The 27,517-nt window shown below is 33.2% G+C and overlaps 1 protein-coding gene and 1 pseudogene across 4 annotated transcripts; one reads left to right on the top strand and one right to left on the bottom strand.

Moving 5' to 3' along the window:
• Positions 1 to 1,151: 1,151 nt before the first annotated feature.
• LOC113867259 (aspartokinase 2, chloroplastic-like) lies at positions 1,152 to 13,988 on the top strand. Of its 4 annotated transcripts, none has more exons than XM_027502449.1 (14): positions 1,152 to 1,273; positions 1,454 to 1,937; positions 2,041 to 2,123; positions 2,233 to 2,273; positions 2,695 to 2,849; positions 3,006 to 3,155; positions 3,272 to 3,367; positions 3,444 to 3,560; positions 11,181 to 11,300; positions 11,392 to 11,484; positions 11,562 to 11,678; positions 11,905 to 12,021; positions 12,709 to 12,771; positions 13,493 to 13,988. In XM_027502449.1, the coding sequence occupies exons 2-14, from the start codon at positions 1,554 to 1,556 to the stop codon at positions 13,631 to 13,633; spliced, it is 1,677 nt and encodes a 558-aa protein (XP_027358250.1). In that variant the 5' UTR covers positions 1,152 to 1,273; positions 1,454 to 1,553; the 3' UTR covers positions 13,634 to 13,988. The 4 variants fall into 4 exon arrangements, 3 of the variants coding, with proteins under 3 accessions (XP_027358250.1, XP_027358248.1, XP_027358251.1); XM_027502447.1 differs by having other exon boundaries at positions 1,154 to 1,273; positions 11,562 to 11,684; positions 13,493 to 13,960; XM_027502450.1 differs by having other exon boundaries at positions 1,154 to 1,273; positions 11,562 to 11,684; positions 13,522 to 13,899.
• A 13,012-nt stretch (positions 13,989 to 27,000) lies between these two features.
• LOC113868258 lies at positions 27,001 to 27,118 on the bottom strand (annotated as a pseudogene).
• Between the last annotated feature and the right edge of the window lie 399 nt (positions 27,119 to 27,517).

A 27,517-nucleotide genomic window follows, 5' to 3' on the forward strand; every position in this document is an offset into this window, starting at 1 on the left:
TAGTCTCATTTTTTCCCCCATTACTGAATAATTAGTCAGAGAAAATATAAGTCTGAAAAGTCACAAATTTAATACCGTCAATCATAAAAGTTAAAGTTAAAAAAAAATCGACAAAAAGAAATAAAAGCTTGTTTATTTTCTATTTTTTTTAAAATAAAATATATTTATTAAAAATATATTTTTATTTTAAAATATAATTTTAATAAATTAAAGTTAAAACAAAAATAACAAACTCCCGTAGTTTTAGTATTTTCCATACACAATAGTCAATATGAACTTCTCAATCTGAGCGGAAGCTTCCAACAAACTTCCCAAAGTCATTACAAAATCTTGGGTCCACACAAACAACGGAAGAACAATAGAAAAAGGTGCCACACATATAAACAAAAGGAAAATGGTTTCTTTTAACAAGTTGATGACAATTAAAAGTAACTTTTTAAATATGTTTTTAAGGATATATAATAATGATAATAAATAAGACTTAAAAATAATTTTCGGTGATATTAATTTTTAAATAATAATTATACACAAAAAATTAAAATAATGTTTATAATATAAATCATGATAAAAAATATTTAAAGTAGTTTCTTCGTGTGCAAATAAGACTATTGAATGCACTAAAAAAGTGAATGACAAGATTTTTAACTTGATAAAAATAAAAAAATAAAAAATTTTAAATAAAATTATTAAAAAATTAATGATAAATAATATTTTTAAAAATTTAATTTTTAATTGAGTTTAATAATATTATATAATTCATGTAACTGATTTTTTAAATGAGATAAAACTTATTTTTTATTGTATTAATCTTGAATTAATGAAATAATATATAATAGACTTAAATGTGTATTTTGTTGTTTATATTTTTACAAGTTTTTAATTTTAAACTTTCCGCCTTTTTATTTTATTTTTTAAATTTAATATTTAATATTTTATAAACCGTTAAATGATGATATTATTAAGAAGTTGTTAATTTTTTAATTATGTTATTGAAAGAGATAAATGAAAAAGTGTGTTTTAGAAATATTTTATTATTATTTAAATTATTAACAGTATATATATATATATATATATATATATATATATATATATATATATATATATATATATATATATATATAAAAACATTTTTGGACATGTCATAGGTTGGGTGAGAAGACATAAATAATAAGAGGAGTGCCGCCACCGTTGCCCCACTTCCTTTTGCATTCTCCTCTTCAAACTCGTTCATTCATTTCTCGCATTTCCACTTTCCAAAGCTCTTTCTTTCAAGGTGAAATTCATTCGTTAATTCATTTTCCACCTCTAATTGTTCCCATTCTCTTGTTTCTGGTTTTCAGTAAAGGAGCAAACATCAGTAAAAGTTGCTTTTTTAAATCAAGATTTTGTGTAACCTTCAATCTATTGTGATTCTGTGACTGAATGAACTAGAGGGTGTTTCTTTCTTTTGCAGATCGAGCTTTGGAAAAGTTGATAAAGGCATTTGAGCAACAACTGTTCTCAGATCCTTGAAACTTTGTGTCATTTGTCGAAACAACTCAGTTGGAACACGCATGGCAAGCGCGTTGCAGCTTAATGGGGTTCAAGGGAACCTTGCTGTAACTTTGAGGAAGAGCTTGCAATGCACACCTCGAATTGGGTTTGCAGCATTTGTTGCCCCTGTTCCTCCTGCAAGGGGTGTTTCAAGCAATAGCAAGGTGGCATTCAGGGTCGCATGCAAGGCCACAACAAGTGATGTGCTTGAGAAGGATGTGAGTGAGAGTGAGAAGTTGAGTGAAACTGAAACGAGTTTCACTTGTGTTATGAAGTTTGGTGGCTCCTCTGTGGCTTCTGCTGAGAGGATGAAAGAGGTTGCAGGGCTTATACTGAGTTTTCCAGAAGAGAGGCCTATTGTTGTTCTCTCTGCTATGGGAAAGACAACGAACAAGCTTTTGCTGGTATTTGATTCCCCCGTTTGTTTCATGTTGGTTTTCCCCTTATTTGTTTTCTACAGCTCAATAACTGTTGTTAAGGAAATGGGGTTGCTGTAATTTTTGTTAGGCTGGAGAAAAAGCTGTGAGTTGTGGTGTTACTAATGTCTCTGGTATTGATGAGCTTTGCTTTATAAAAGACCTTCATCTCAGGCAAGAACAACGAGTTTTCTTTTTATTTTTTTCTATAGTAAATGTAACAAAAGGTTTTAAGAAAGAGAATTACTTTTATTTTAACTGGATGTTTTTACCTGCATCTCAGGACTGTGGATCAGCTTGGAGTTGACAGTTCTGTTATAGCAAGTAAGTTACCTTGTTCACAGTAGATCATTTGACAACGGTTGGATCATTTGAATATATTTTTTTATTTACTTTTAGATTAATAAGTTCTTGTCAGATCATTTCACCTGGCACGTTCTGTCTATTCATTTGTGTGTAGCAAAATAGCAGCAGTAGGGTTATGGAAGTGGAACATGCATTTAGTTAATTTGCTTTGGTTGCAGTACATGCTTACATGTTTTATTTGGTTATCATTATTGCTGCAAGTTTGTTATATAAATTTATAGTTGCTGCTTTCTTTTTCATTTAATTTTATCAAGTCACGGACTGAAGTAAGTCTATCACATGCCTTCTTTCCTTATAACGTGTTCAATGTTCAGAAATTTTGATATGTTTGTACTCATTTTTGTGTTTAACTTGGTGTTGCTTATGGAAACATTTCCAGAGCATCTAGAAGAACTGGAGCAACTTCTGAAGGGGATAGCTATGATGAAAGAGTGCACTAAAAGGACTCAAGACTATTTGGTTTCATTTGGAGAATGCATGTCCACTAGAATCTTTGCTGCATATCTTAATAAAATGGGTGTAAAGGCTCGCCAAGTATGTCTTCATACTTATTTAATACATATATTATAACTAAAAAGTTGTTGGTATTTTTATTGCTAATCTTCATAGTCCAACTCTGTGTGAAGTCCTCAAATTTTGATTTGTTGTCCCTGATCATAGTGATTTGTTGCTTATTTAATGGTCTGACAGTATGATGCATTTGAGATTGGTTTTATAACAACTGATGACTTCACGAATGCGGACATTTTGGAAGCGACTTATCCAGCTGTTGCAAAAAGATTGCATGGTGATTGGCGCTCTGATCCTTCAATTCCAATTGTTACAGGCTTCCTTGGAAAGGTATTTGTGATGTCTTGTTTTCTGAATGTTTGTTTTCTTTTCTTCTGGATTGTGTTACTAAAGCAAGAATTCTCTGATTATGAAACTGGTTTTTTGACTTGTTTTTATTTTTGAAGGCCCGGAAATCATGTGCAGTGACAACACTGGGTAGAGGTGGCAGTGATTTGACAGCTACAGCAATTGGGAAAGCACTAGGGCTGCCTGAGATCCAGGTTTGTGTATTAAAAACAGTTGTGCATGTCAAAATGGAGATAAAAAAAAAAAATTAACTTCAGTCACTTAAAACAGGTATGGAAGGATGTTGATGGTGTCCTAACCTGTGATCCGAACATATACCCACAAGCAGAACCTGTCCCATACTTGACATTTGATGAGGCTGCTGAACTAGCTTACTTTGGTGCTCAGGTATTTTCACAAATAGATTGAAAAAGTTAATGGGTTCTATTCTAATGCATTTTTTATTCTGTTTTTGTTTCGAATTTTTTGTTATAGTTTTTTCATAAATGTGGCTTTATTGATTTTTTTAACAGAAGGAAAAATTTATTATAGAGAAAAGAGAAAAAGGCATAACTAGAAAACTTTGGGTCCAATAAAGTGATAAGAACCTTGGGAGAACTGCAATTTATAAGTTAGGCATTGTAGTTGAAGAGTCCAAGGTCTTATAAACCTCAAACATTAGAATCCTATACTTAATGCGGGACTTAATACCTTGCAATTGGATTCTCACATTCCACAATACTCAACAGCTTCGAAGCCCAGGCAGGCTGGTTGTGCACTAGCCCCTTGACTAGTCTTGGGTGAACACTGCAATGCTGGAGTCACTGTTGGTAAAAACCAGTTATGATGGCACCATGGTAGAAATGACGTTTTTGACCAGAAAAATTGGATTGAGCCGCCGACACGACTTGGTCCAAAGATAAAACCCGCAAGCCCAAACCCTAAATCACATAATCACATCTCTTATTTCTCTCTCTTCATTGCTGTTGTGCCACCAACCGCGTAATACTTGCACTCGTGAAGTGTTTCTTCCATCGCAGAGGTTAAGCCCTAATGGCCGACAGTTCTCGGTGTGGGTGTGCATTTTTTAAGTGTAATGGAGAAAGAGAGAAAAAGTCCGATCTTGCCCTTGCTACAATGTCATTTAGAATTTTTTTAAGGGCAAAGTGGACTTTTGCGCCCTTAAAGTTTTTTCTTTCTCTTCTCGAGCGGTTCATCCACATGTTCTCTCCATAGTTGTTAATCTTGGATAGTGGCAAATAGCGGCTAACCCCTAAAACGCTATAGCGCACATATAGCGAGATCACTGCTATTTAAAAATTTGTAATATTTATATATGTCTATGTTATGTGCACAAAATTTAAATATAAATACTTAAGAAATTTTACATAATCATTATTTCAAGTAAAAGTACAAAACAATATGGTATGAGTGTTATTAAACAAAAAATGTTTCCTAAGGATAAAGTTAAAGTTTAAAAGTGATTTGTCTCTAACTCTAATCTAATCAGATCTAATAATCTAATCAGATTCTGTCTCTAATTGAAAATCCTCCTCTTCATTGTCTTTGTCACTCTCTGCACTACTACTTGTGTAAATGCGTTCTTCCTCTTCAGTTTCTTCATCTATTTTCATTTCTTGCTCTTCATCTTGCATAATATTCTTCCCCTTTCTAGAGCTAGAGTAGTAGTAGCTTTCTTCTTCAATATTGTTTGTTGTCTAGTGTAAGCAACAATAGCTTCAGCAACAACTTCCTAAGTTAAATTATTATCATCAAAGACTAACTCATCTGTAGCAAATTCCGTATTTTCTCCTCCCATTTCTCAAATCAACCACTCATTGCAATCGTCAATATCATCCAATGAATAATGAGATTAATCACATCATGACTGTTATAACGATCTAGCAAATTTTGGTTATACTTGATATAAACCAAATCTTGCAACTTCTACCTCTTTAATTTGCTTCTCTTCTTAGAGTGAATCTAATTATTATTAATTAAGAAAATGTTAGTATCTTTTCTCAACCTATTAATATAAATTTAAAAAAAAACTATTAAGTAGAACTTAGTTAGTTACATGTTCAAAAATACTCCAATTTCTTTCACAACCCGATGAGCTACAAGTCAAGCTCAACACCTTAATGGCCAGCTTTTGCAAGTTTGGAACTTGATTTCCATAATTCCTCCACCATTAAGTTATAATGCAATTAAAATAATTGACATTATTTAATTAAAAAAATAAAAAAAAACATTAAAAGGAAATCAAACTCTTTTGATTTAAACTAACCAGGAGCCAAAGTATGTCTTTGTCTTATAACTGCATTCAAACCAAAGATTCCATCACCTCTTTTGTACGTGGCCAGCTCCATTGTAATTTTATCCACCTCTTCTTCAGAGCTACTCAATCTCTCAATGCACTTGTATAGTCTATGTGTCACTTCAGGATCAAACTTAATACTTGCATTGGGAATAGTAGAATTTGGGGTTTAAGAAATGACCTGCAACATGTAGTGGGTGATGAAGTTGACATTCCCACCTTCTATCAATGATCTCAAATACATGCTTATACTTCATTTTTATTGAAGGTTTTTTCAATGGCTTCCTTAGCTCTATCCATTGCTTCACATATATATACTCCATTGCTGGCCTTTTTTCATTGTCTACAAGTTTTAGTACACGCACAAGATGCCCCATCACCTTAAGAGTGTACAAGACTTCATTCCAAAATGTTGGCATCAATACAATGTTAGTTGCCTTCTTACCCTTGGTCACTTTGGTTATTTTTTATTTTAACCAATCATTTGAAGTGAACATTTTTCTAAGGTTGCTTTTTTGTTTTTGCAACCTTTGCAAAGTAAGGAATGTTGTTGCAAGTCTAGTGACTATGCCTAACTAATTCCATTTTTTTTGTGAACTTTCTCATCAAGTTCAAAGTCAAGGAGTGGTTGCATATAAATCCTACAAGAGAACAACCACTTTGTATGGTTCTTTTGACCTTTGGAATCTTCCCAATATCCTCCAACATCAAGTCCAAACAATGAGCTACACAAGGAGTCCTACAATGGCAGTCGTTAGAGACAAAGTTGTGATTGCTGATGTTGAGGAAGGAGAATAGATTGAGAGATGTTGAGAATGAGGAAAGAGACATTGAGGATGAGGTTGGGTTAGAGGCCCGTTTTGTTTCTTCCTTGAAAACTCACGTTTTCTGCCATGGCTGCTGTGCTGCCGCCATCCTGAATCTGACATTTTCTGCCATGGTTGTGGCAGTTTGGGCGAAAACGGCCACTGACATCTACCATGGTGCCACCATGGCCATTATTTGACAACACTTGAAGCTACACTTGTTTGAAGGTAGAATTGTGCATGGCATGCATATTGAAGAAACAGCTGAGGCACTGCAATTGTGTGATAGGAACACACACAAACAGCAGAAATAGTGCAGGTAGCAATACTCGAGTTAAGTATTTTCTGAGAATAAAACTAGATATAACTGAATGCAAATTACAAGAGTAGGAATAGAGCACTAAGTAGCTCAAACACTCCAAAGCCCAATAACTAAAACTTCCATACCATAAAACTCCTACCAATTACTCAATAAATACTAACATAACAGAAAATACCAAAACTACTCCTAAAATATTTTTCATAACAGAAATTATTTAATCTACTCCTAAAATCTCTTATTTCTTAATCAGCTCCTAAAATCTCTCATTCATTTGAATCCTCCAAGTTAGTTACAGCTAATTTTCTGTTTTCCTTGAACCTCTCCTTGTATAAACCTTCCCATGAAACTGATTCTTTCCATAGAGCTGATTCCTATCAATACTCCCCTTTTTAAGTACCACCTTGTCCTCAAGGTGGAAATGAGGAAAATGTAACTGAATGTCAGTCACCCTTTCCCAAGTATTTTCAAACTCAGGTAAATCTTGCCATTGAATCAGCACTTCGTCTTCTCCTTAGTCATTAACTCAAGTTGATATGACATTTGCTGGTTCAATCTTCAGCTCCCATTCTCCAGTAAGGCACTGAGGCAAAGGTTGGTACTGTACTTCTGGACTTAAACATCTTTAAGCAATGAGACATGAAAAACTGGATGCACTAAGGATCCTTCCGAGAGTAGTAACTTGTAGGCAACCTTTCCAACTCTTTCAATGATCTCATATTTTTGAAAGTATGGGTACCTGTAAGGTCTGATGTTCGGAATGGATGCGCCTTCCTTCAAATTAATGGAATGATCATGAGCACGTTGAGGAGGTAGCCCTTCAGGAAGGTGACAGATATCATCATATTGTTTGAGCAGCTCCTTGATATCATCACGTATTATTTCCACATTTTTTTCTTGTTCTCCAGATTCCCCCATTGGTCCTTGCATACATGGTGTAACATAGTAGCCCTCCCCATCAGCCTTTATCATTTTCAGTGTGGATCACCATGAAGCATTGGTCGTTTCCAAGGCAGGGTCGCCCTGGATGCCCCTCCAGTCTTCCCTTATCTTCCATTGGAGATATGATTTCTGGAAATTCCCCCTTATATCTCCTAGACTGGCTATCCATTCATACCTCAGGACCACATCCGTCTGCCTAACTCCAACACAAAGAAAGATTGAATGATGGAAATTCCCTACATCTCAATTTCCAAATTCTCACAAAGACCCATCCCGCTATGGACCTCACACGTACCTACCTCCATCGTAAATGGTAGATCTCTTTTTGGTATCTGGAGCTGAGCAACTAAGGGGGCTGAGATGAAATTGGCTTCAGCTCCCGTATCCACCAATACTATGATCTCGGAGTCAGCCACTCTTCCTCGGACCTTTAATGATTTGTTGAAGGTTGTGAAACCTTGCAAGCTGTTAAGAGTGAGCCGAAGGGACTTCATGGCTAATTGGGGTCCTGGTTCTTCCGTCTCAGCTTTTTCCTCGGCTGGGAAGTCGTCTTCCACGTCCGAGCCTTCCACCAGTGCAAGGTGATAGTGTCGAAGCTTACACACATGTCCTCGATCCCAACGCTCTCCGCGTTTGAAGCACAGCCCCTTGCGGCTGCGGTCTTGAAGCTCTTCCTGTGAGAGGCGTCGATTTCCGTCCTTGCTGGAGCTCTCATTTTGCTTTGCCGGAACATTTGGGGAAGATGCTTGCCGCCCTCCGTTTCTAGAATGTGTTAATTGGGGCTTAAACGTAGTTGGGCTTTTATTGTGACCCGACCCATGTTCAGAGAGCCCAACACTCTCCCCTCTCCATTCTTTGTTTCTCTCTTCAAGCATAAGGGCCTTGTCTTTCACTTCAGCTAATAAGCCCAATTCTAAGCTCTTTATTTCGGCCCTTAATCCACCTCTGAGCCCATTTATGAATATTCCCCTCAACATCTCCTTGCCCACCTGGCGCATGGGTCCCGAAATCCTCTCAAACTCCTCGATGTAGTCTAACACTGTCCCGGTTTGTTTCAGACGCAATAGCGGCCCGTAAGGATCCTTGATCACCCCTGGCTGGAAACGACGCGTTATGGCGTTGCGGAATCCTCTCCATGATGGAGGGTTTGTTCTTCCCATACCTGATACCAATACAGTGCCTTCCCGTCCAAAGCCAACAGCACCACTTCAAACTTTTCCTCTGCTTCAATATCATTAATGCGAAAGTAACGTTTGATTTTTACAAGCCAGCCCAGAACATCATTGCCGGTAAAGACTGGGACCTCCCTTCGCCGATCACGAGCATGATGCCGTGGAGGGCTCTTGTAAGCATAGTCGCGTTGCCAGTTGGGCCACGGAGGGCACTCCCAGTGTTGAGGATGGCCATCGAAGGATTGAGGAGGGCTCTGATCGTCGCGGTCTCGTGACCTCAAATCACGGCACTCATTGTGAGGTGGGGAAGGGGTGTGGTGTCGCCCCTGATCACCTTTGAAACCCCCATTCCAGTGGTCATTCGAGTCCACTCGGGAAGATGACCGTCGTGGTGGTGGAGATCGGCCGCGCAAGCGACGGCGTCGGTCGTTCTTCTCCTCCAGCAACTGCATCACACGGTCCAATTTCGTTTGCAGCTCAGCAACTTGATCCTCCATACTGGCAGCTTTCGCGAGATAAAAGGCCCACACAACTCCCCACGTCTAGAAGCTGTGATACCAATGATAGGAACACACACAAACAGCAGAAATAGTGCAGGTAGCAATACTTGAGTTAAGTATTTTTTGATAATGAAACTAGATATATAACTGAATGCAAATTAAAAGAGTAGGAATAGAGCACTAAGTAGCTCAAACACTCCGAAGCCCAATAACTAAAACTTCCATACCCTAAAACTCCTACCAATTACTCAATAAATACTAGCATAACAGAAAATACCAAAACTACTCCTAAAATATTTCCCATAACAGAAATTATTTAATCTACTCCTAAAATCTCTTATTCCTTAATCAGCTTCTAAAATCTCTCATTCATTTGAATCCTCCAAGTTAGTTACAACTAATTTTCTGTTTTCCTTGAACCTCTCCTTGTATAAACCTTCCCATGAAACTGATTCTTTCCATAGAGTTGATTCCTATCATTGTGCATATCATTTCAATTAATCTGCATGAGTGCTGCAAAACTGCTTTGAAAATTCTGGACCATATGAACAACATTCATCTAAACATAATGCTAACAAGCTTATTGGATTCTTAATGGGACATGTTAGCTAACATTAGAAAATAGAAACATTCTGTATAATATAACTTATGTACAATGTACATAACAATATGGAATTATCTTACTAGGTACTAGAGACTGAATGATAAGATTTAGCGCCTGTTTGGTGGCCAAGATAAAGGTAGATAAGATAGGATAACTAGCATATCCATTCTAAATCAAGTGTTTGTTGAGTCAGGATAGGAATAATTTATCCTGTTACCTATCCTCTCCTATTGGATTAGTATAATTGCTATCTTGAGAATATGACTAGTTAGAAAAGGAAGAAAGGATAACAATTGTTTTTTCCAAAATACCCTTAATTTATTTTATTATCTCTCTCTTCCTTCTCTCTCTCTCTCATCTTTCTCTCTCCTCTCTATTTTTATACATTTTTAAAAATATATTAAATTATTTTTATATATTTTTAAAATTAAAAAATATTTTAAATTTTTTATATATTAAAATTTAATTACTGAAAAACAGAAAAAGTAAAAAAAAAATATTTAATTTATTAAATATAGACAAAAGGGTAATTTTGTCATTTTCTGCGTAATTATGTCATATCTTCTTTTCTATCAAGTTTGTACCAAACATTGGATATGATAAAAAATTTATCATGCTCTTATATCCTACTCTTATCTAACCCTCTTATCCTCTGCTGGCCACCAAATGGGCCCTTAATGTGTAATCACAAATCTGCAAATCTTGTCTGAGAGTGTATAAACACTAGGATAATCATTGATGTGAAAGAAATAGAAAAGAACTTATATTGTCGGTCGAAATAGTAGGAGTAAAGAGGCATTGGTCCATACAAAGGGTGAAAATTGGAAATGGTGAATTGTTTATGTTGGATAGGCATTGGATATAGTGGAGGTCTAAAGGAAGGAGCTTGCCATTCCTGACTGTACTACCCAAAACTGCAGGAGAATCATATACCAATTATAGAGAGATGAGTTTCTTAGTAGCTGCATTAGAAGTATTAACATTAATGCCAATCAGGTCACTTCACCTTTTTACTTTTGGCTGATATAGTTTTGGAACTGCATGCCAGAAAATTATTGAATTACTATCTCTGTTAATAGTTGCTTGGTGTTAAATCCAACTGTACTGCATGGTTGCTATGAAATGGCTAGCAGACTCAGAATTTTTCATGGGCCACAAACTAGGTTGTCCATATAATGTTTATATGCTGATGCTTTTATGTTATTACCTAATATTTTACTGAGCCCAGTACAAAGGATGTTATTTCATATCACCCATGATGATGTGAGCAACATGATTGTTGTATATCCAATGGATGGACTTGTGCCTTGGGATATCAGAGTAATGCCATTGAGGTGAGTCTAAATATTTTATTTCTCTGATTCACAGGTTCTGCATCCACAGTCTATGAGACCTGCTAGAGAAAGTGATATCCCTGTTAGGGTTAAGAATTCATACAACCCTAAAGCTCCGGGTACTCTCATTACCAAGGGACGAGATATGAGCAAGGTTTGTAAATTTAGTGTTTGCATAAATAGCAAATCCCATTATCTCAAGTTAGACTCTGACAGTGTCCAAGTTTTTCCTTTTCTACCTGCAGGCAGTATTAACAAGCATTGTTTTGAAACGGAATGTGACCATGCTGGATATAGTGAGCACTCGCATGCTTGGTCAGTATGGTTTCCTTGCTAAGGTGAGAGGGCCTATAAGACCTGTTCTCCTAGTGGTTTGATTGAATCCGTTCCAGTTTTCACATTTCTACATGTACAGGTGTTTTCAATCTTTGAAGATTTAGGCATATCAGTTGATGTTGTAGCTACAAGTGAAGTCAGTGTTTCCTTGACATTGGATCCATCAAAGCTTTGGAGCAGAGAGCTAATTCAGCAGGCAAGTGTAAGACACTTGTATTCGTTGATTGGTTTGTTAATGAGTCATAATAGTTTTATGGTGTTTTAATTTCCTTTCTTCCAATGTCCCTGATGACCTTGTTAGGTGATGCCTATCTGGTTGATATCATGTAGTTTTACACTTGAATAATCAAATGCTTACTCTATGTCTATGAATATGTTAGCCATAATGTTCTAATTGGCTGTCATTCTCCATCTTTAAGCAGGAACTTGACCATGTTGTTGAAGAACTGGAAAAAATTGCTGTGGTGAATCTCCTACAGAATAGATCCATCATCTCTCTCATTGGAAATGTTCAGAGATCATCACTAATATTGGAGAAGGTTCTGTATTGTTTCTCTTTATTTAAATGTATTTCCTACTTTAAATTGTATTTTCATGGTGAATTCAATTGCTTTATTATATTATCACTATCTGGGCCTTTTCCTCTCTCCCTTTCGCTTTATGTGTGGGGAATGTTGATAGAACTCCATGACAGAAGCAAACATCAACAGAAAAGATTAATGCAAATGGCTAGGTATTATTTGGCTATCAGGAATGGTACCCCAAATGAAGATACAATTCCTTCAGAGTTACAATTCCTATACCAGAGGTTTCCCTCCGATCAATTAAGTCATCGAATACCTTTCTGCCTTCTCTCTCTTTGATTCCCTTTTCTTATAGTAACCCTCCTGCTGTATAACAAACTTCTCTCATGGCATAAGAAACTTCTCCCCCACTCTCTAACTACTTGCCATGCTGGCATTCTTTCTTCTAGAATAGACATGCCATATAATGGGCCTAGTGGGACCCATATCCGTCAACCGAACTCATTCCATATTATTATGCAGGGTTTAACAAATGTTGTTATGTTTTCTGTGGGTATATTGGTGCATTGTTGATCTTGGAATAAAATCCACCGGTTGTATTATATGCTTTTACTCGCAAATCAATTCATGTCCACATGCAATCTTATGTTTCTGTAACCAGTCTATGTTAAGCTCTTATCAATGATTGGCATTCTATTGCAGGCTTTCCAAGTTCTTCGAACCCTTGGTGTCACTGTGCAAATGATCTCTCAGGGTGCATCGAAGGTATTCCACTTTATATTGTTTTTCATTATATTTGCTATAAGGAATTGTAGGCCATTTCATCCTTTACGCAAAACAAGAGCTTGCATGCATCCTTACAATGTTCACATGGCATGTGTTAAGTGATTCAAAATCTATTAGGCACTTTGGAATGTATGATACTACTTTTGGCTTTTGCTCTTTTTACAAGGTAATTTCTAAAAGATTTGTGGTTGTTATCTTATGGTACTTTATAACTTTTATGAAAAATTTATTATTTTTTTCTCATTTGTCCTTAATAAATGGAGTACTGGAAACTTAAAACCATCAAGGGTAAGGTAAATGTTGATAGTAAAGTCTAAGTTTATCTATTTTTATTAGTTTGTGTAATTTAGTTATATGTCTTATAAAAAGGAAGAAAGGGAGTATTGCACACAAATATATTTTTTTCTTGGCTGTGTGTGTGTGATGATGATGTAAGCATATTTTGTACATTTTTGTTGATATTAGTATTAAGGGTTGATCTAAGCATACAAAAGTAGTTTGTTTTTATAAAAAAAAAAACATTTATTATACTTTTGAATTTTTGTTGCAATGAATACTTTTATATAATAATAAAAAAAAACTTTTCTAATAAAATCATACCACTTTCGGACGATGATTAACATTTTCCTATGTCATATCTCCATACCATAAAAGTAGAGGCACTTTTTATGTTTTATCTGTTTTTGTTTTGTTGTGTCAGGTGAACATCTCATTGGTTGTAAATGACAGTGAAGCAGAGCAGTGTGTGAGGGCTCTCCACTCAGCCTTCTTTGAGAGTGAGCTCTCAGACTTGGAGAAGGATTACCAAAACGGAAATGGTTCTGTTGCTGAATTATCTTAGGGACATTATTGGGCCTCAATTTTTTATCCTAGTATATATTTTAATCTTACATGCTAGAGTCAACCAAGCATTTTTCAAGTCCTCTTAGCCTTGTGCCATTGAGATGCAGCAGAACATGTGCTACCGGGAAGATAAATGTTGGTCGGGGAGGAATTACGAAGCATTAGTGTATAACTAGGCATGGTATTTTTTTGGTAGTTGTTTCCAAAGGGTTAATAACTAGCTGCAAAGCAATTATTATTTACTATATATTATTGGAAATTATGCAACTCTAGAAGCTCCATGTCTACCAAATTCAAATTCTTTTGGGAAATTGAAGGTATTAACATACATACATGTAATCAATGTTGTGATTGAACAGGTAAGTTTATGGTTCAGGTTCAACTAGCAAAATGAAGCGGCAGAATGATCAAATATGCAACTTATATCTAGTAACGTGTGGTTTCTTTAATTATTTTCCCAAGAACTAAGAAATTTACTTAGTGATATTAAAATTTATTACTAATTTATATATTTTTAAAAACCATCTTTAATTTTTTTTATCTAAATTACTTGGTGTGAATGAGAGATAATTATAGTTCGTCATTTTTTTCATGAGAAAAAATAATTAATTTATCGCATTTGCTTAATGGTTTTATTGAAAGAAAATTAATGAAATGGACAGTTTGGAAGGGCTCTTATAAAAATAAAAATAAAGTAGACCCTAGAAAAATTTCTTATAAAAGTATTAGTAGGGTTTATACCTTAAAATCACCCCTTAGTTAGGCATTTGTTCCCTTTGTTTCGCCAAAGTTTTATTCATTCAATTTTAAAATGTCCAAACAGCGAAACCTGGTATGATTTTATTTCATTCAACCCTTTTTCAAAGGTCTTATAATGGGAAAGGGATTGGGTGATTTTAGCTGAGTACAAGTTTGGCAGATGCTATAGCCCAGCTGAGAAGATAAACCTAATTTCGCAAAGCTATAAGCAGCAATATTTGCTTCCCTCCAAATGTGAAACCATCTAACATCAGAGTCATGTTGCTGCTGGCTTTTTGTCCTAAACTAAAGAAAAAGGTTAAGGACAAAACATAAGTGTACATTGGTATCGTTGATGTTATTTTCTAGCAAAAAGTTAAAAGTTTAGTGTCTAGAGAATAATAAAGTTCAACATTAAAGATCTAACCCATCATTAAAAGTCAATACATATTACGGGGATAACATTCTAACTTCAATTTGAGAACACTACTCACCCATCTGTATTTAAATTTTGTACAAAGGTAAATACTAAATATAACTAAGAGCACCTCCTTCCTTATAGAAAAAAAGAGTTAGTACACACTTTTGTAAAACATTTATTCAAACGTACTCTTATTTATTGATAAAAATTTAAAAGAATTATAAAAATAAGAGAAAATTATTAAATTAGGAATGAAAAATATTAAATTAAAAGTGAGACTTACATAATTTTTGAAAATTTCAATAAATTTTATTTAATAACAAAATGTATTAAAAAAAAGTGTGTTGTGAACGTTCTAAGAATTATTTTGCAGATACCTTTATCCCATGTCTGTTGTATTCCATGAACAATCGCTCATACTTCTGCGTGCATTACTGTATAGCTTCCCAATCTGCACAAAAAGCTTCAATAAATCTACCTTCACGATTCCTCATAACTCCACCACAAGCTACAGCATGATTTGTATTTACTGAACCATCACTATGTGATATATGTAAGAAAATAATGAGAAAATACCAGTGGGAAACGTGCCAGAGCACTGTTTTTAAACGCAAAATCTCTATGATTTATTGGGCTCTTCCAAGAAATTTTCTCCGGCAAACAGAGCACCAAAGAGAGAGACTAAGAGACTTTGAAATTTTGCCAGAAAGTAAAGAATTATAAGGAATATCTCGACAATGGAGCAATTGATTTTCTCTTAAAACAAAATATATAACGTAAAAACTTGAATCGAAGTATTACCGTTCCATCGTATCTTCTAAGAGCAATTGAATACATTCAATCAATGGAATGCTTTTCAAAATCAAGTTAAATGAACGTAAGGCAAAATAATGTAGTTATTAAAGTCAATTAATATAATTTATAATCAAAAGATATAAACAGTAATAGGAAACAACTATTAAAGTTTATACATGTGATCTCAATTATTTAAATACACTAGTATTTTTTTTCCGTGCACTACGACTGTTATTAAATTAAAATTTCCACATAAACAATTAAAATCATACGGTATGACTATTTATAAAGCTAATAAATATTATAAATTTTAAAAGAGTAAATTTCAATTATTAAATATAATTAATTGACGTGTTAAATTTTAAATATATTTATTTAATTTTTTAAATAAATTTACAGCAATAGTCCACCCAGAAGCCCTAGATGAGAATAAACTCTTTAATCAATCTTCAAAACTATATTCATAAGAAATTTTAATTTTTTTTATTAGTTTTAACTTTTCAAAAATAATATCTATCTTAAATATCTTATTTTTTATTATCATTTTACATAAAAACTAAAATAAAAAACATTTTATATATTTTAAAAATGATAATGAATTTTTAAATTTTAATAAATACCTTGTTTATATTATTATTTCAACTACAGATATAAAAATTTACTATTCATCTCATCCACCTTTTTTTGGGCCACTAGCCAAGTAATATATAAAATGATGTGTTGACACCTTTAAAATAGGTGTGAAATGAGTTTTTTTGTTTTTTTTAATATTTTTATATAGTATTTCAAGAAAATATATACACAATTATGAAATTTTAAAAACAAAATTACGAAAATATGTCTAAATGCAGGTGCAAAGATTTAAAAATTTAGCAATTAAAAATTATAAAAATTTAAAATACCAAAAATAGATTTTTCAACAAATTACTAAAATTTTAGACTATCATATATATATATATATATATATATATATATTTACAAAATTCTATATTTTAGTATTTTAATTTTTTATATAAAAATAGTAAAAAAGGAAATATATAAACAAAGGAGATGCTGATATGATAAGAAATAAAAAAATATTAAATAAAATTACATAAATATAAGTATTAAAGTACTTAGAGAATATTAATTTTCAATAAATCCAAAACCTTCTTAGTTTGTGCCATCCGCACCATGTACCAAATATAAATGATGTCTAATGTTTGTAAAATAATAAAAAGTATTTTCTAAACTAATATTAAAGGAATTGTACCCTTTTCTTATTAAAAGGATACAATATCCTCTCTAAATTTATTAAATTTAATTTTATATTTAAAAGATTTAAAAAATATATTTATTAATTAATCTTTAAAGTTTTTTTAATTATTATTATTAAATAATTCTTTAGTTTTTAGTTTAAAGTTTTGCGTAAAAAATTTGAGTTAGTCCATTTTTTATGATTCATTTCATCCCATATACACCTAAGACACAATATCATTCACTAACTTCTCATGAAATTGATTTAAAGATTGATGAAGAAGTTTCTAGCTAGCCCATTTCTTATAATTCTTTTCATCCCACATACACTAAAAACACTATATCATTCACCAACTTCTCATAAAATTAATTTAAGATTCTAAATTACCTTCACTTGCATTTTTGAATCATTGTTCATTTTCAAGCTTCTTGCATTTCCTGAAATGATTAGCCCTAAATCATACACTACAGAATTGTGATTTTTATTACAAATTGAATAAATTTTCGTGTTTTGTTTGTGAATCTCTCTTGCTCAGATAATTTGTGAATATGTGATTTTAATGCACATTTGTATCATTACTAGATTTCATCCTTTAGTTAAATTTTGAATATAATTTTTTTTAGCATTAATGTATTGTCACTTTTAAAAAAGAGATTTTTGTTTTTCTTTAATTTTTTCACAACACCTTATGTCACATAATTTATATTCATATTTATAGTTTTATTTTGATTCCTAAAAACATTTCATATAATTTATTTCCAGAGTTTTTACTATTTTCTAGTAATTGAAATAAAACATAAATGCTTTAATTTCGTATTTGTTGTTATTCTAACCTTTGACTACTCTTTGGGCCATAACTTTCTCTATAGATATTATTTTTGACTGATTTAAGTTGCATTAGATTTTACACATCTTGAGCTTCAAAATGTGTGTGTGTGTGTGTGTGTGTAGATTGCTGGATTTTGAGTTGTTTTCGATTTTCTGTAATTTTTTGAAGTTGACGCAGATATGCTGAATCTTGTATACGAGATTACATTTGGACCCTTATTTTTGAATATTTGTATTTGAGCTTTTAGATACAATTGAGACCCAAATTTTAGCCATTTGATTTTCTTTAATCGGAACCTATAAATTGGCTAATGAAGCTCTGAATTAGTGTGTTATTTTTTCTTGGACAATTTTATAATTTGAATTTCAGATTTGGCTTTCAACCTTCTTTTAGAATCCTTATTTCTCCTCTTCATGATTTTTCTTCTTCTTCTTCTCATTCACGCTTGGATTAGTTTTTCAATGGAAGGCTAAACCTCTCATTCAATCATAGAATCCAGATAATGTAACTTCGGTTTGGGTTTTGAACTAATTGCTCCAAGTTTTTTCTCCTTTTCTCTAATATTTGATTTATAATTCATGATTACGATTAACTTTTTTGTGGGTTAGAATTCAAATTAAGATTCAATTGATATTCTGATTTGATAATTAAATTTGGGTTAGATTAAATGATAATTTGATTTATTACTTAATATGATTCAATTAGGTTATCTGATTGAAATTATATGTATTTGAGATTCTGTGAATTGATAATTCTTAATTTATTTTTCTTCAAGTTAATTGTGTTCATAATTTAATTTAATTAATTTGAAATTCATAACTCCCAAATTGTTACTTACATTATTAAAGAACCTAAAATTGAAGTCAATAATATAGATGAGAAATTTCAACATAATTGTGATGCATTCTTATAGTTAAAGGACACATTAAAGAATGATAGAAAGGTGACATGAGTTAATTGTTGGGGAATCATCGCTGATAAATTGTTGAAAGAAATGTCCAATGATTCAAGGTTTGAAAGCTTTCCTAATGAAGAGGAAATGCTGCTAGTAAGCGTGTTGTTGGATAGATTGAGTGATAAGTCTGTATTTTGACACACTTTTTTAGCATGTTCATACATACTTATTCTTGATTTGAATAGATTTCTACATTAATGACCTTATTATTTTTTGCAGATGAACGTGTTTAAGGCTACATGGGATTTATAGAGATTTTGGGAGTAAAGAGAATTATGCCAATATTGGTCAAAGCACGCCCAACTAACAAGCAGTCAACATGCCTATGCTTTGATATGATGCACGACTGTGCATATAAAGAAGCACACACATGTTCCTAGTTCAAGCACGGTTGTGCATATTGATAGCATGGCCATGCTTAACTGCGTGACTCCAAATTCCAACCAGATTTTAAGGTTTCAAACCCTATTAAAAGAGGTGTGAGGGTAGCGTTTGAGACATCCAATTTTTACACTTTTCTTCTAATCTTTATACCGGCTATCTCGTTTCATCCACGTGATCGTCAGCACATTCTTAGAAGGACTTGAAGCTTCAAGTAATCGGACTTAAAGATGGGGAACTCTTTTCTAGTTTGCTTTTTACCTTGTGATTATGATTTTATTTACGATTGTTTTAAGTCTTTCTTTTAGCATGAGTAACTAAATTCATAGCTAGTGCTATGAGAATTTTTGTTCATGAATTTATGGAATTTTCATGATTAAATCTAAGTTTAGTTTTTGTTTGTGATTAGTGTTTATTCTATTAAGCGTGATTGTATGTTGTAAATTGGTCACTCGTAACATAACCCTAGTTAATTATATCATAAGCGACCATACCTTGATTAGTTAATGGATCTATAGGATAAAACGAGATAAAAGATTAGGTGGACTAAACCAAATCTTCTTTTTCAATCGTTATTAAATTAACAAGTTCATAGGTGCTTATTGCTTTCCTAAATTAATATCTTGCACGACCATTGTGGATGTTAGTTTAGAGAAAAGAATATTAATATTCCATGACCATTGGATATTGATAGTAATTGTATGAATGATTGGTAATCACAAGGAAATTGATTTAGAAATAATTAGAAAAAAAATATAAATGATTGAATGAATAAACCTATATGCCCTATATTGTTCTCCTATAAGTTCAACTAAGATGTTTGTTATGTTTGTTTTTGTCTTAAGATTTGCTGATAATTATTTTAACTTTTAATTCTGTTAATTAATTTCGCATTCCCTAAGTTTAAACAATTAAATAAAGTAATTCCTAGTAATTGAGAATAATCTTTGTGTGACGATAATTTTAGGAACTCATTTTAAAACCCTATATTACTTTTCGACGAGTACACTTGTCCATAAACATCGAGCATAACAAGGCCTGTTATCTCCTATGGCCTTTGGAATCTCTCCAGAGATTCTGTTAAATGAAATATGAATGACTATCAAATAATAAAATTGTTGGAGCCTGTTATAAACCCTGACCTTGCCTTTGTTAAACATCAAGAATGCCTAACCAACACACTCAAGGCACCAAGGCTATTTTCCTAGCCTCTCATATGTTGATTCTTCATACTGTAATTGAAACATGTTGGACGCTTTCATGTAGTTCAAATGCTAGATCAATTCTGATGGCAAACTTCTAGAGAACATATTGTGTGAAAGATTGATGATGTGAAATTTAGGAAATGGGCATATAGTAAGGCACCATATATATCCATGCAAAAGATTATGATGTAAATCAACAACTTTCAACTCATGAAGAGCTCTCAACCAAAAGAGAAATGAATTATTTATGTAGTTTCTACTCAAAATAAGATACTCTAGCATTGTACACTTCATCAATACTCTTGGCAGCTGACCCTGCAAATTGTTATGGCTTAAATCAATCATTCTCAACCCACTTGTTATCATATATGTATCATATATGTATGAGGAATGGGGCCAGACAAATTGTTCATGTGTAGCCTCAAAACTTGTAAAGATTGGAACTTGCAATACATGGAGGGATCATTCCACTGAAGTTATTGAGGGATAAATTAAGATGCACTAGATATTTCAAGTTGCATATCAGTGGAGATATTTTTCCTTTAATTGTATTGTTTGAAAAAATTAAGGTCTGAAGACTTCTTTTCTGCCACATTAACAAAACTAGAAATGTATCTCTAGTTTTGTGGTAGAAAAGAAGCCCTGCACGATAGTGCTAACCTACAGGAAGCCTAACTCTTAACAAGTTTTAGGTTTTCAAACCCTACTAAAAGAGACCTTGGGGGGGGGGGCAGCGATTAAGGAGTCTGTTTACACTGTACACATCTTGTTTTTTATCTGAACCTTGGTCGTGATCATTGGCACATTCTTAGTAGAACTTGGAGCTTTGAGCAATCATACTTAAAGACCAGGAACTCTTTTTATCCTCAATTTTTAGGAATAATCTAGTTTGTTATTTCCTTTTGACTAAGGTTTGTTTATGATTGTTCTAGTTCTTTTCTTTAGCATGAGTAACTAAGTCTATAGTAAGAATTATGAGAACTCTTGTTTATGAATTTATGTGATTTTGATGTTTAAATCTAAGTATGATTCTTGTCTGTGATTAGTGTTTGTCTTATTGCGTATAATTTTATATTGTGAATTTTCCATTTGTAACATTATCCTAATTAATTACATCATAGGTGACTGTACCACGATTAGTTAATGGATCTCTAGGATAAAAAGAGACAAAGGATTAGGTGAACCAAACCAATATTTCTCTTCCTATCATTATTAAATTAACAAGTTCATAGATGATTTATGCTTTCTTTAACTGATATCTTGCATGACCATTGTGGATATTAATTTAGAGAAAATAATATTAATATTACATGACCATTAGGTATTGATAGTATTTCTATTAATGATTAGTAATCACAAGAAAATTGGATTTAAAGTTAAATAGAACAATAACATAAAGGATTGAATGAGCAAACCCATATGCCCTAGGTTCCTCTCTAATAAGTCTGTATTTTGGCTTGCTTTTATAACCCATATATTTATGTTTGACCTTTATTTTACTTGGATTTTGCATTGATTTATATATTAATTTTGCAATTTAGTACAAGAAGGCGATAAATAGGTTTAAGGTGCATTTTGGGCCCAAATTAGTTGCAAAATAGAGCTTCACAACAGTCAGCACGCCCAAATCTTAGAAGTAAGCACAAGAGTTCTTTGACTATATGCACAGATGTGCTTATGGCTTTGCACGAATATGTTCATTGCAGCAAGCCCAATTATGAAAAGCTTTAAGGGTTTTCAAACCCTATTAAAAAGGGACCTCAGGTAAGAGAAAGTAAAATTTTTGGATAATAACTATATCTTGGGGTGGCGCAACAACAACACAACCCCTTAGGGAAGCCACCAAGGGAGCTAAAATACAAATGCATACCGCCTTCCCCATATACAAAATCAAGGAGCAAGACCAGAGGGGAAGGAGACTCCTAGATTTCAATCTAAATTTCAAGAGATAATGATGCAACACGTCCATTATTTTGATAAGAGAATTACAAAGCTTGAATCTAAGTTGGACCAATATATTGAAAGAACTGATAAGGGGTTCAGAGAGATCAAATTAGACATGAAATCAAACTCTTTAAGGGTTAAATCTCACTTGGAACAAATCACAAACCTTTTGAGTCAAAGAGTGATGGGAACATTACCATCCCAGCCCAAACTTAATTCAAGGGAGCAGTGCAGTGCCATTACTCTAAAAGTGGGAAGAAGGTGCAAAAGTCACATAACAGAAGCGCATGCATGCCAATGCTTATTAAGAAACACACCCATTCTCACCTTTTAGGCATGCCCTTGTCTGCTCAATATGCCCCTATTCCTGGAGAAGCACGACTGTATTCAATGAGCACACCCATGCAGTAACAAGCATGGCTGTGCATCCCTATAAGCAAGGCCATGCTTTAAGCGCAGAGCCTGAAAAAGGAAAAAAAAAAAAAGGAAGAACCTCTTGTGCAGCCAAGACCCTATAAGCCCAAGATACCTTTTCCACAGCGGTTGCAAGGTCACCCTTCCTACGATGAAGAGTTTCACAAATTCTTAGAGCTATCATGACCCCTTTTTATAAGGAACCGAGAACATTATTTCTACACCACTTACTTATTTAAGATAGATAGATAATGGAGAATATAAGTATAAAATTCCCTTTTCATTCAAAATAAACAAAGTTCCTTACAATAATATCCAACAGAATAACATAATATTACATTTAGTTCATAATACTCAAAATACACAAAAGTTATACTACATAATTTCCTCTATATGAGGTCTCAAAATATAAGGAAAAGGACTTTAATAATAGAAATACTAGATGAGCAACTGGTCACTGATCTAGTTGAACAGACTATATGGAACTCCTTCAGATGCTTATGAGAATCCTCACCTGCACTACCATTAAACTTAGACAACAAATGAATTAGACCAGATTTTAACTCAAAGAGAACATCTATGTCAGGATATTAGCCATGATACTAGAATGCACAGTTATACTATTAGAATTACTACAATCGGAATTCACAACAACATTATCAACACTATCACTACTATGACTATGCACACTACCATCCAATCTATGAAGTCTATTCAACTTGTTGCAGGTACGTTCAATTTCAGGATCATATGCAAGCAATTACTCAAGATTAGTTCTAGTCATGCACTAAAGGACAAAACGGTCAAAGTTAACTGAATCAGTCAAAGCCAAAGTCAAAGTCAAAGTCAATCCAAATACTATATATGACAAGAGTTGCAAAAACACATAAAATGAATTTTCAAAAAAATCTAGACCACCATGTTTCATCTAATATGATTATTTCCTATTTTTGAGAATTTTTTGATGATTTTTAAAAATATTAAAATTGAAAAAAATTAGAAAAGACGTCTAAATGATGAAATTTTGGATTTTGAGTAAGACCATACACAGGTACTTGCAAAATCATTAAATAGTAGAAAATGCAAAGTCAAACACTAAATGAATGACGGAAACAATTGTGCAAAACATAGAACAATTAACAGGAATAATTTATGCTAAATTAACAAAGTAGTTAAAACCCAATTAACAACCTAAAATGAATCAAAACGAACAATGTGTCCTCAGCAACATCGCTAATTTGATAGATGATGCCGAGTCTCTACTGAAACAACTAAGATTTCATGTAGTTCCAATTTTCAATCCACAGAATCTCAAATGCATGCGGTTCTGATTATCATAGTATCTAAATATTTCAATCTGAATTTGAACGATTACCTAGTCCAATTATTAATTCAATCTAATAACTTGAACTAGATCATGAATTAAATCGAATTTTCATTTAACCTAATCTAAATTAATTATCAAATCAGAATATCAATTGAATCCTAATTTAAATTCTAACCACTAAAAAGTTAATTATAATCACAATTCACAAATAAGAGATTAGAGAAAAAGAGAACAAACTTGGAGCAATTGGCTCAAAACTCAAATTAGATTTACATCATCTAGATTTCACGAATTGAATGAGAGGTTTAACCTTCCATCAAAACACTTAACCTACGCGAGAATGAGAGAAAGAAGAGTGAATTCGAGAGAAGGTAAAAACAAGAATTCTTATTAAGAGCCAAATCTCAAAAACTTAAAATATCAAATTTCACACTTAATTCAATGCCTTATTAGTCTATCTATAGGCTCTAATTAGGGTAAACTAAATGGCCAAAATCTGGTCCTCAATTATAACTATAAGCACAAATACAATTATTTAATAACAAGAGTTCAAATGCAATCTTGCAACAAGATTCACCAAATTTGTCTCAAAAAAAAAATCATAAAAAATAGAAAATAACTCCAAATACAGCGATCTATATATGCATTTTGAAGCCCTAGATGTGTAGAATCCAATGCAACTATAATAACCCAAAAATGATATCTGTAGAAAATGTTATGGCCAAAATAGTAGTCGGAGGTCAGAATAACTAAAATTAAAAAATTAAAGCATTTATTTGTAACAAGCTCAATTTATTCAAACAACTTAAAAATGGTAAAAACTCTAGATATAAAGCATATGAAAAGTGCTAATAAATCAAAATAAAACTATAAATGTAAACATAAAATATGTGACATCAATCATCGTAAAACACACACTACTAGAAAATTGCTTAATACAGATGAATTTTACAGACGGATTGAAATCCGTCTGTAATACAGACGAATTTGTGGATTAATTTTTTTTTATTTTCTAAAAAATCCGTCTGTAAATCCGTCTGTATTACAGATGGATTTTAATCCGTCTGTAATTTGCCCGCCTTTTGGCGCGAAACATTATAGACAGGAATTACAGACGGATTTTTTTGGTTTGTAATTTGAAAATAGGAGGGAATGTTATAGCAAAAAATTACAGACCGATTTTTTTGTCTGTAAATATGGCCTTTTAACTGACCTTTCAGGTGGCAAATTACAGACAAATTTTTCTGTCGGTAAATGGAACTGACGAATTGATAGACGGAAAAATTCGTCTGTAAGGTGCCACCTGAAACGCACCGTTTCATTAAACTCATTACAGATGAATTTTTCCGTCTGTAATGACTGAAACCCATAAAACCGCATCTCCCCTTCCCCTTCCTCATTTCTCAGAATTCTCTCTCTTCTCGCTCCCCCCCTCTCTCTCTTTAGGAGCTTAGTGTTTCGGCCTTTGTGAGTGATTGGAGCAACCATTTGAAAGTTTTTTTTGCATCATTCTATTCCTGGTACGATACTCTAACTTTAAATCAGTTTAGTTTTTTAATTTTTTTTATTTTTTAGAGACTTAAAATTTCTAAGATAGAGTTGTAGGATTGAATATTGTATGACTGGGGGGAAGGGCGTAGAGGTCCTTCTCCGAACCTGATTATTGTGTGTTGTGGGATTGTTTGTGTTTGTGAAGTTAGTTGAATATGCATGTTGTGGAGTTACAAGAGGATGTGCTCTAGAACGGTTTAGGATTGTGATGTGTTTATGTTTGATGTATTGATTAATATATTGTTATATAATTTATAAGTTGATTTTAGGTGAAATTTTGATTTTTGTAAAAAAGTGGTAAACAAATGTAAGGAAATTGACATGTATTAGGGGAGATTCTGCCAAAATTTATATTAAAAATTTCTGTAATGTATTCTAGAAGGTTGATACCACATTGTATATTTGTATTAGGTTTATATAGTTCTTGAGGAAGATGTTTCTTAGAAATCGTCAGTGGATGTATAATAGGTTGCACCCAAGTTGGGGGAGGAATAAAACCTAAATTCTTTGAGGGTGTAGAGGAATTTATACGCGTCTGTTGTAATTCTCAGCAATTCATCACCAATCAGGTCGTTAGGTGTCCATGTTCTAAGTGCAAGTGTAGAAAGTTTTTGGATATTGGTCTGCACTCAGGTCTATGCCCTCAATGAAGAACTCCAGAAGCAGAATGAGGAGATGTGGAAGAGCAAAGAAAGTGCATGGAAGAAGAAGTGGGCAAAGAAAATGGTGAAGAAGATAGAGAAGAAGGTGGCATCGAGAATGCAAAGGGAGGTCCAGCAGTAGATGAAGCAATAACATATGCAGATGCAGCAGATGCATGCTTATTTTGAGCTCATGAGAGCAAGCAGCTCCACACCTCTTCCTCCTCCTCCACCAGCTCCAGCACCACCGGTTTTCACCTCCATGCATCATTCCTCTACTGACTCCTCGTCTATTGATGATGATGCTCCTTCGGATGATGACCATACAGATTATTCCTGATGAAGACTTATATTTTATTTTTAAATGTATTTATTTAGATGATTTTTTGTCTTCCTTTGTAATAACATTTAAACTTTATATTTTATAAATTATTTTAGAATGTTTAGATGCCGAATCTATAGTTTTTATTTTATTTATAAATTGTGATAATCAAGAACAACAGGAAATAACTATCTATATAAACAAAAAATACCAATAATAGTAAAATATATCACCGATGAATTACAAACGAATTTTACCGTCTGTAAGTTATAGACAGAATTTTTTCGTCTGTAATTCTTTACTAAAGAGGATATTACTCCGTCTGTAATGCTCTAAAATTCTGTCTGTATAAACAGACTTTTTAGTAGTGACATACAAAAATCCACTTACCAATACCACATAATTATGGGACAAAATCGTTAACCCAAAACAAAAGGAAATGGCAAAAAAATTACAGAAAAAGAATATGGAAAAAAAAAAAAAGGTGCAACACAAGGACTTCTAGGACTACAGAATTCTAATGGGATTCGGTGCATTAGTGCTGGTATGATTGCACTTATTGCACATACCATGTTAAGCGCGATAAACTCTTATGTGAATGTTGAGAGGTGTAATACGAGGACCTTCTAGGCGGTCACCCATTCTAGTATTGCCTCGCCAAAGTACGCTTAACTACAAAGTTCTAATGGGATTTGGTACATTAGTCATGCTATGATCACACTTGCCATGTTAAGTGCGATCAACTCTGATATGATTGTTAAGGCTGAAGCTCTCATAAAAATTGTAATTATGTTCAAAGTTGTTTAAATAGTTTAGTATTTTAGATTTAATCTCAATTTTGATATAAGTCTGCTAAAAAGATTGAAATTATGCAGAAAATCTGAATTAGAGGTTATGAGGTTAAGAATTAAATGAAGAAAGTGAAAGAATTTGACTTAAAGAGTGAAGAATCAATTGATTTTTCTGAAAGTTATCACTCGGGGCGTATAAAGTGACAACGCTAGAGGGTTTTCAACAAGAGTGGAGTGCAAGTATACACTTTAAGTGTTCAAAGTGAACACTTCAGAAGTGAAAATTCAAGAAGACCTTGCACGTTAACACTTTGAGTGCTCAAAGTGAACA

The sequence above is a fragment of the Abrus precatorius genome, unplaced genomic scaffold, assembly GCF_003935025.1.
Source record: "Abrus precatorius isolate BTA unplaced genomic scaffold, Abrus_2018 Scaffold5, whole genome shotgun sequence".
NCBI lineage: Eukaryota > Viridiplantae > Streptophyta > Magnoliopsida > Fabales > Fabaceae > Abrus > Abrus precatorius.

Coding starts and splice junctions, on each gene's coding strand:
- LOC113867259 (XM_027502447.1), top strand. CDS start 1,554: ATGGCAAGCGCGTTGCAGCTTAATGGGGTTCAAGGGAACCTTGCTGTA. Junction 1,938..2,040: donor CAACGAACAAGCTTTTGCTG/GTATTTGATTCC, acceptor AATTTTTGTTAG/GCTGGAGAAAAAGCTGTGAG. Junction 11,301..11,391: donor AGGGACGAGATATGAGCAAG/GTTTGTAAATTT, acceptor TTCTACCTGCAG/GCAGTATTAACAAGCATTGT.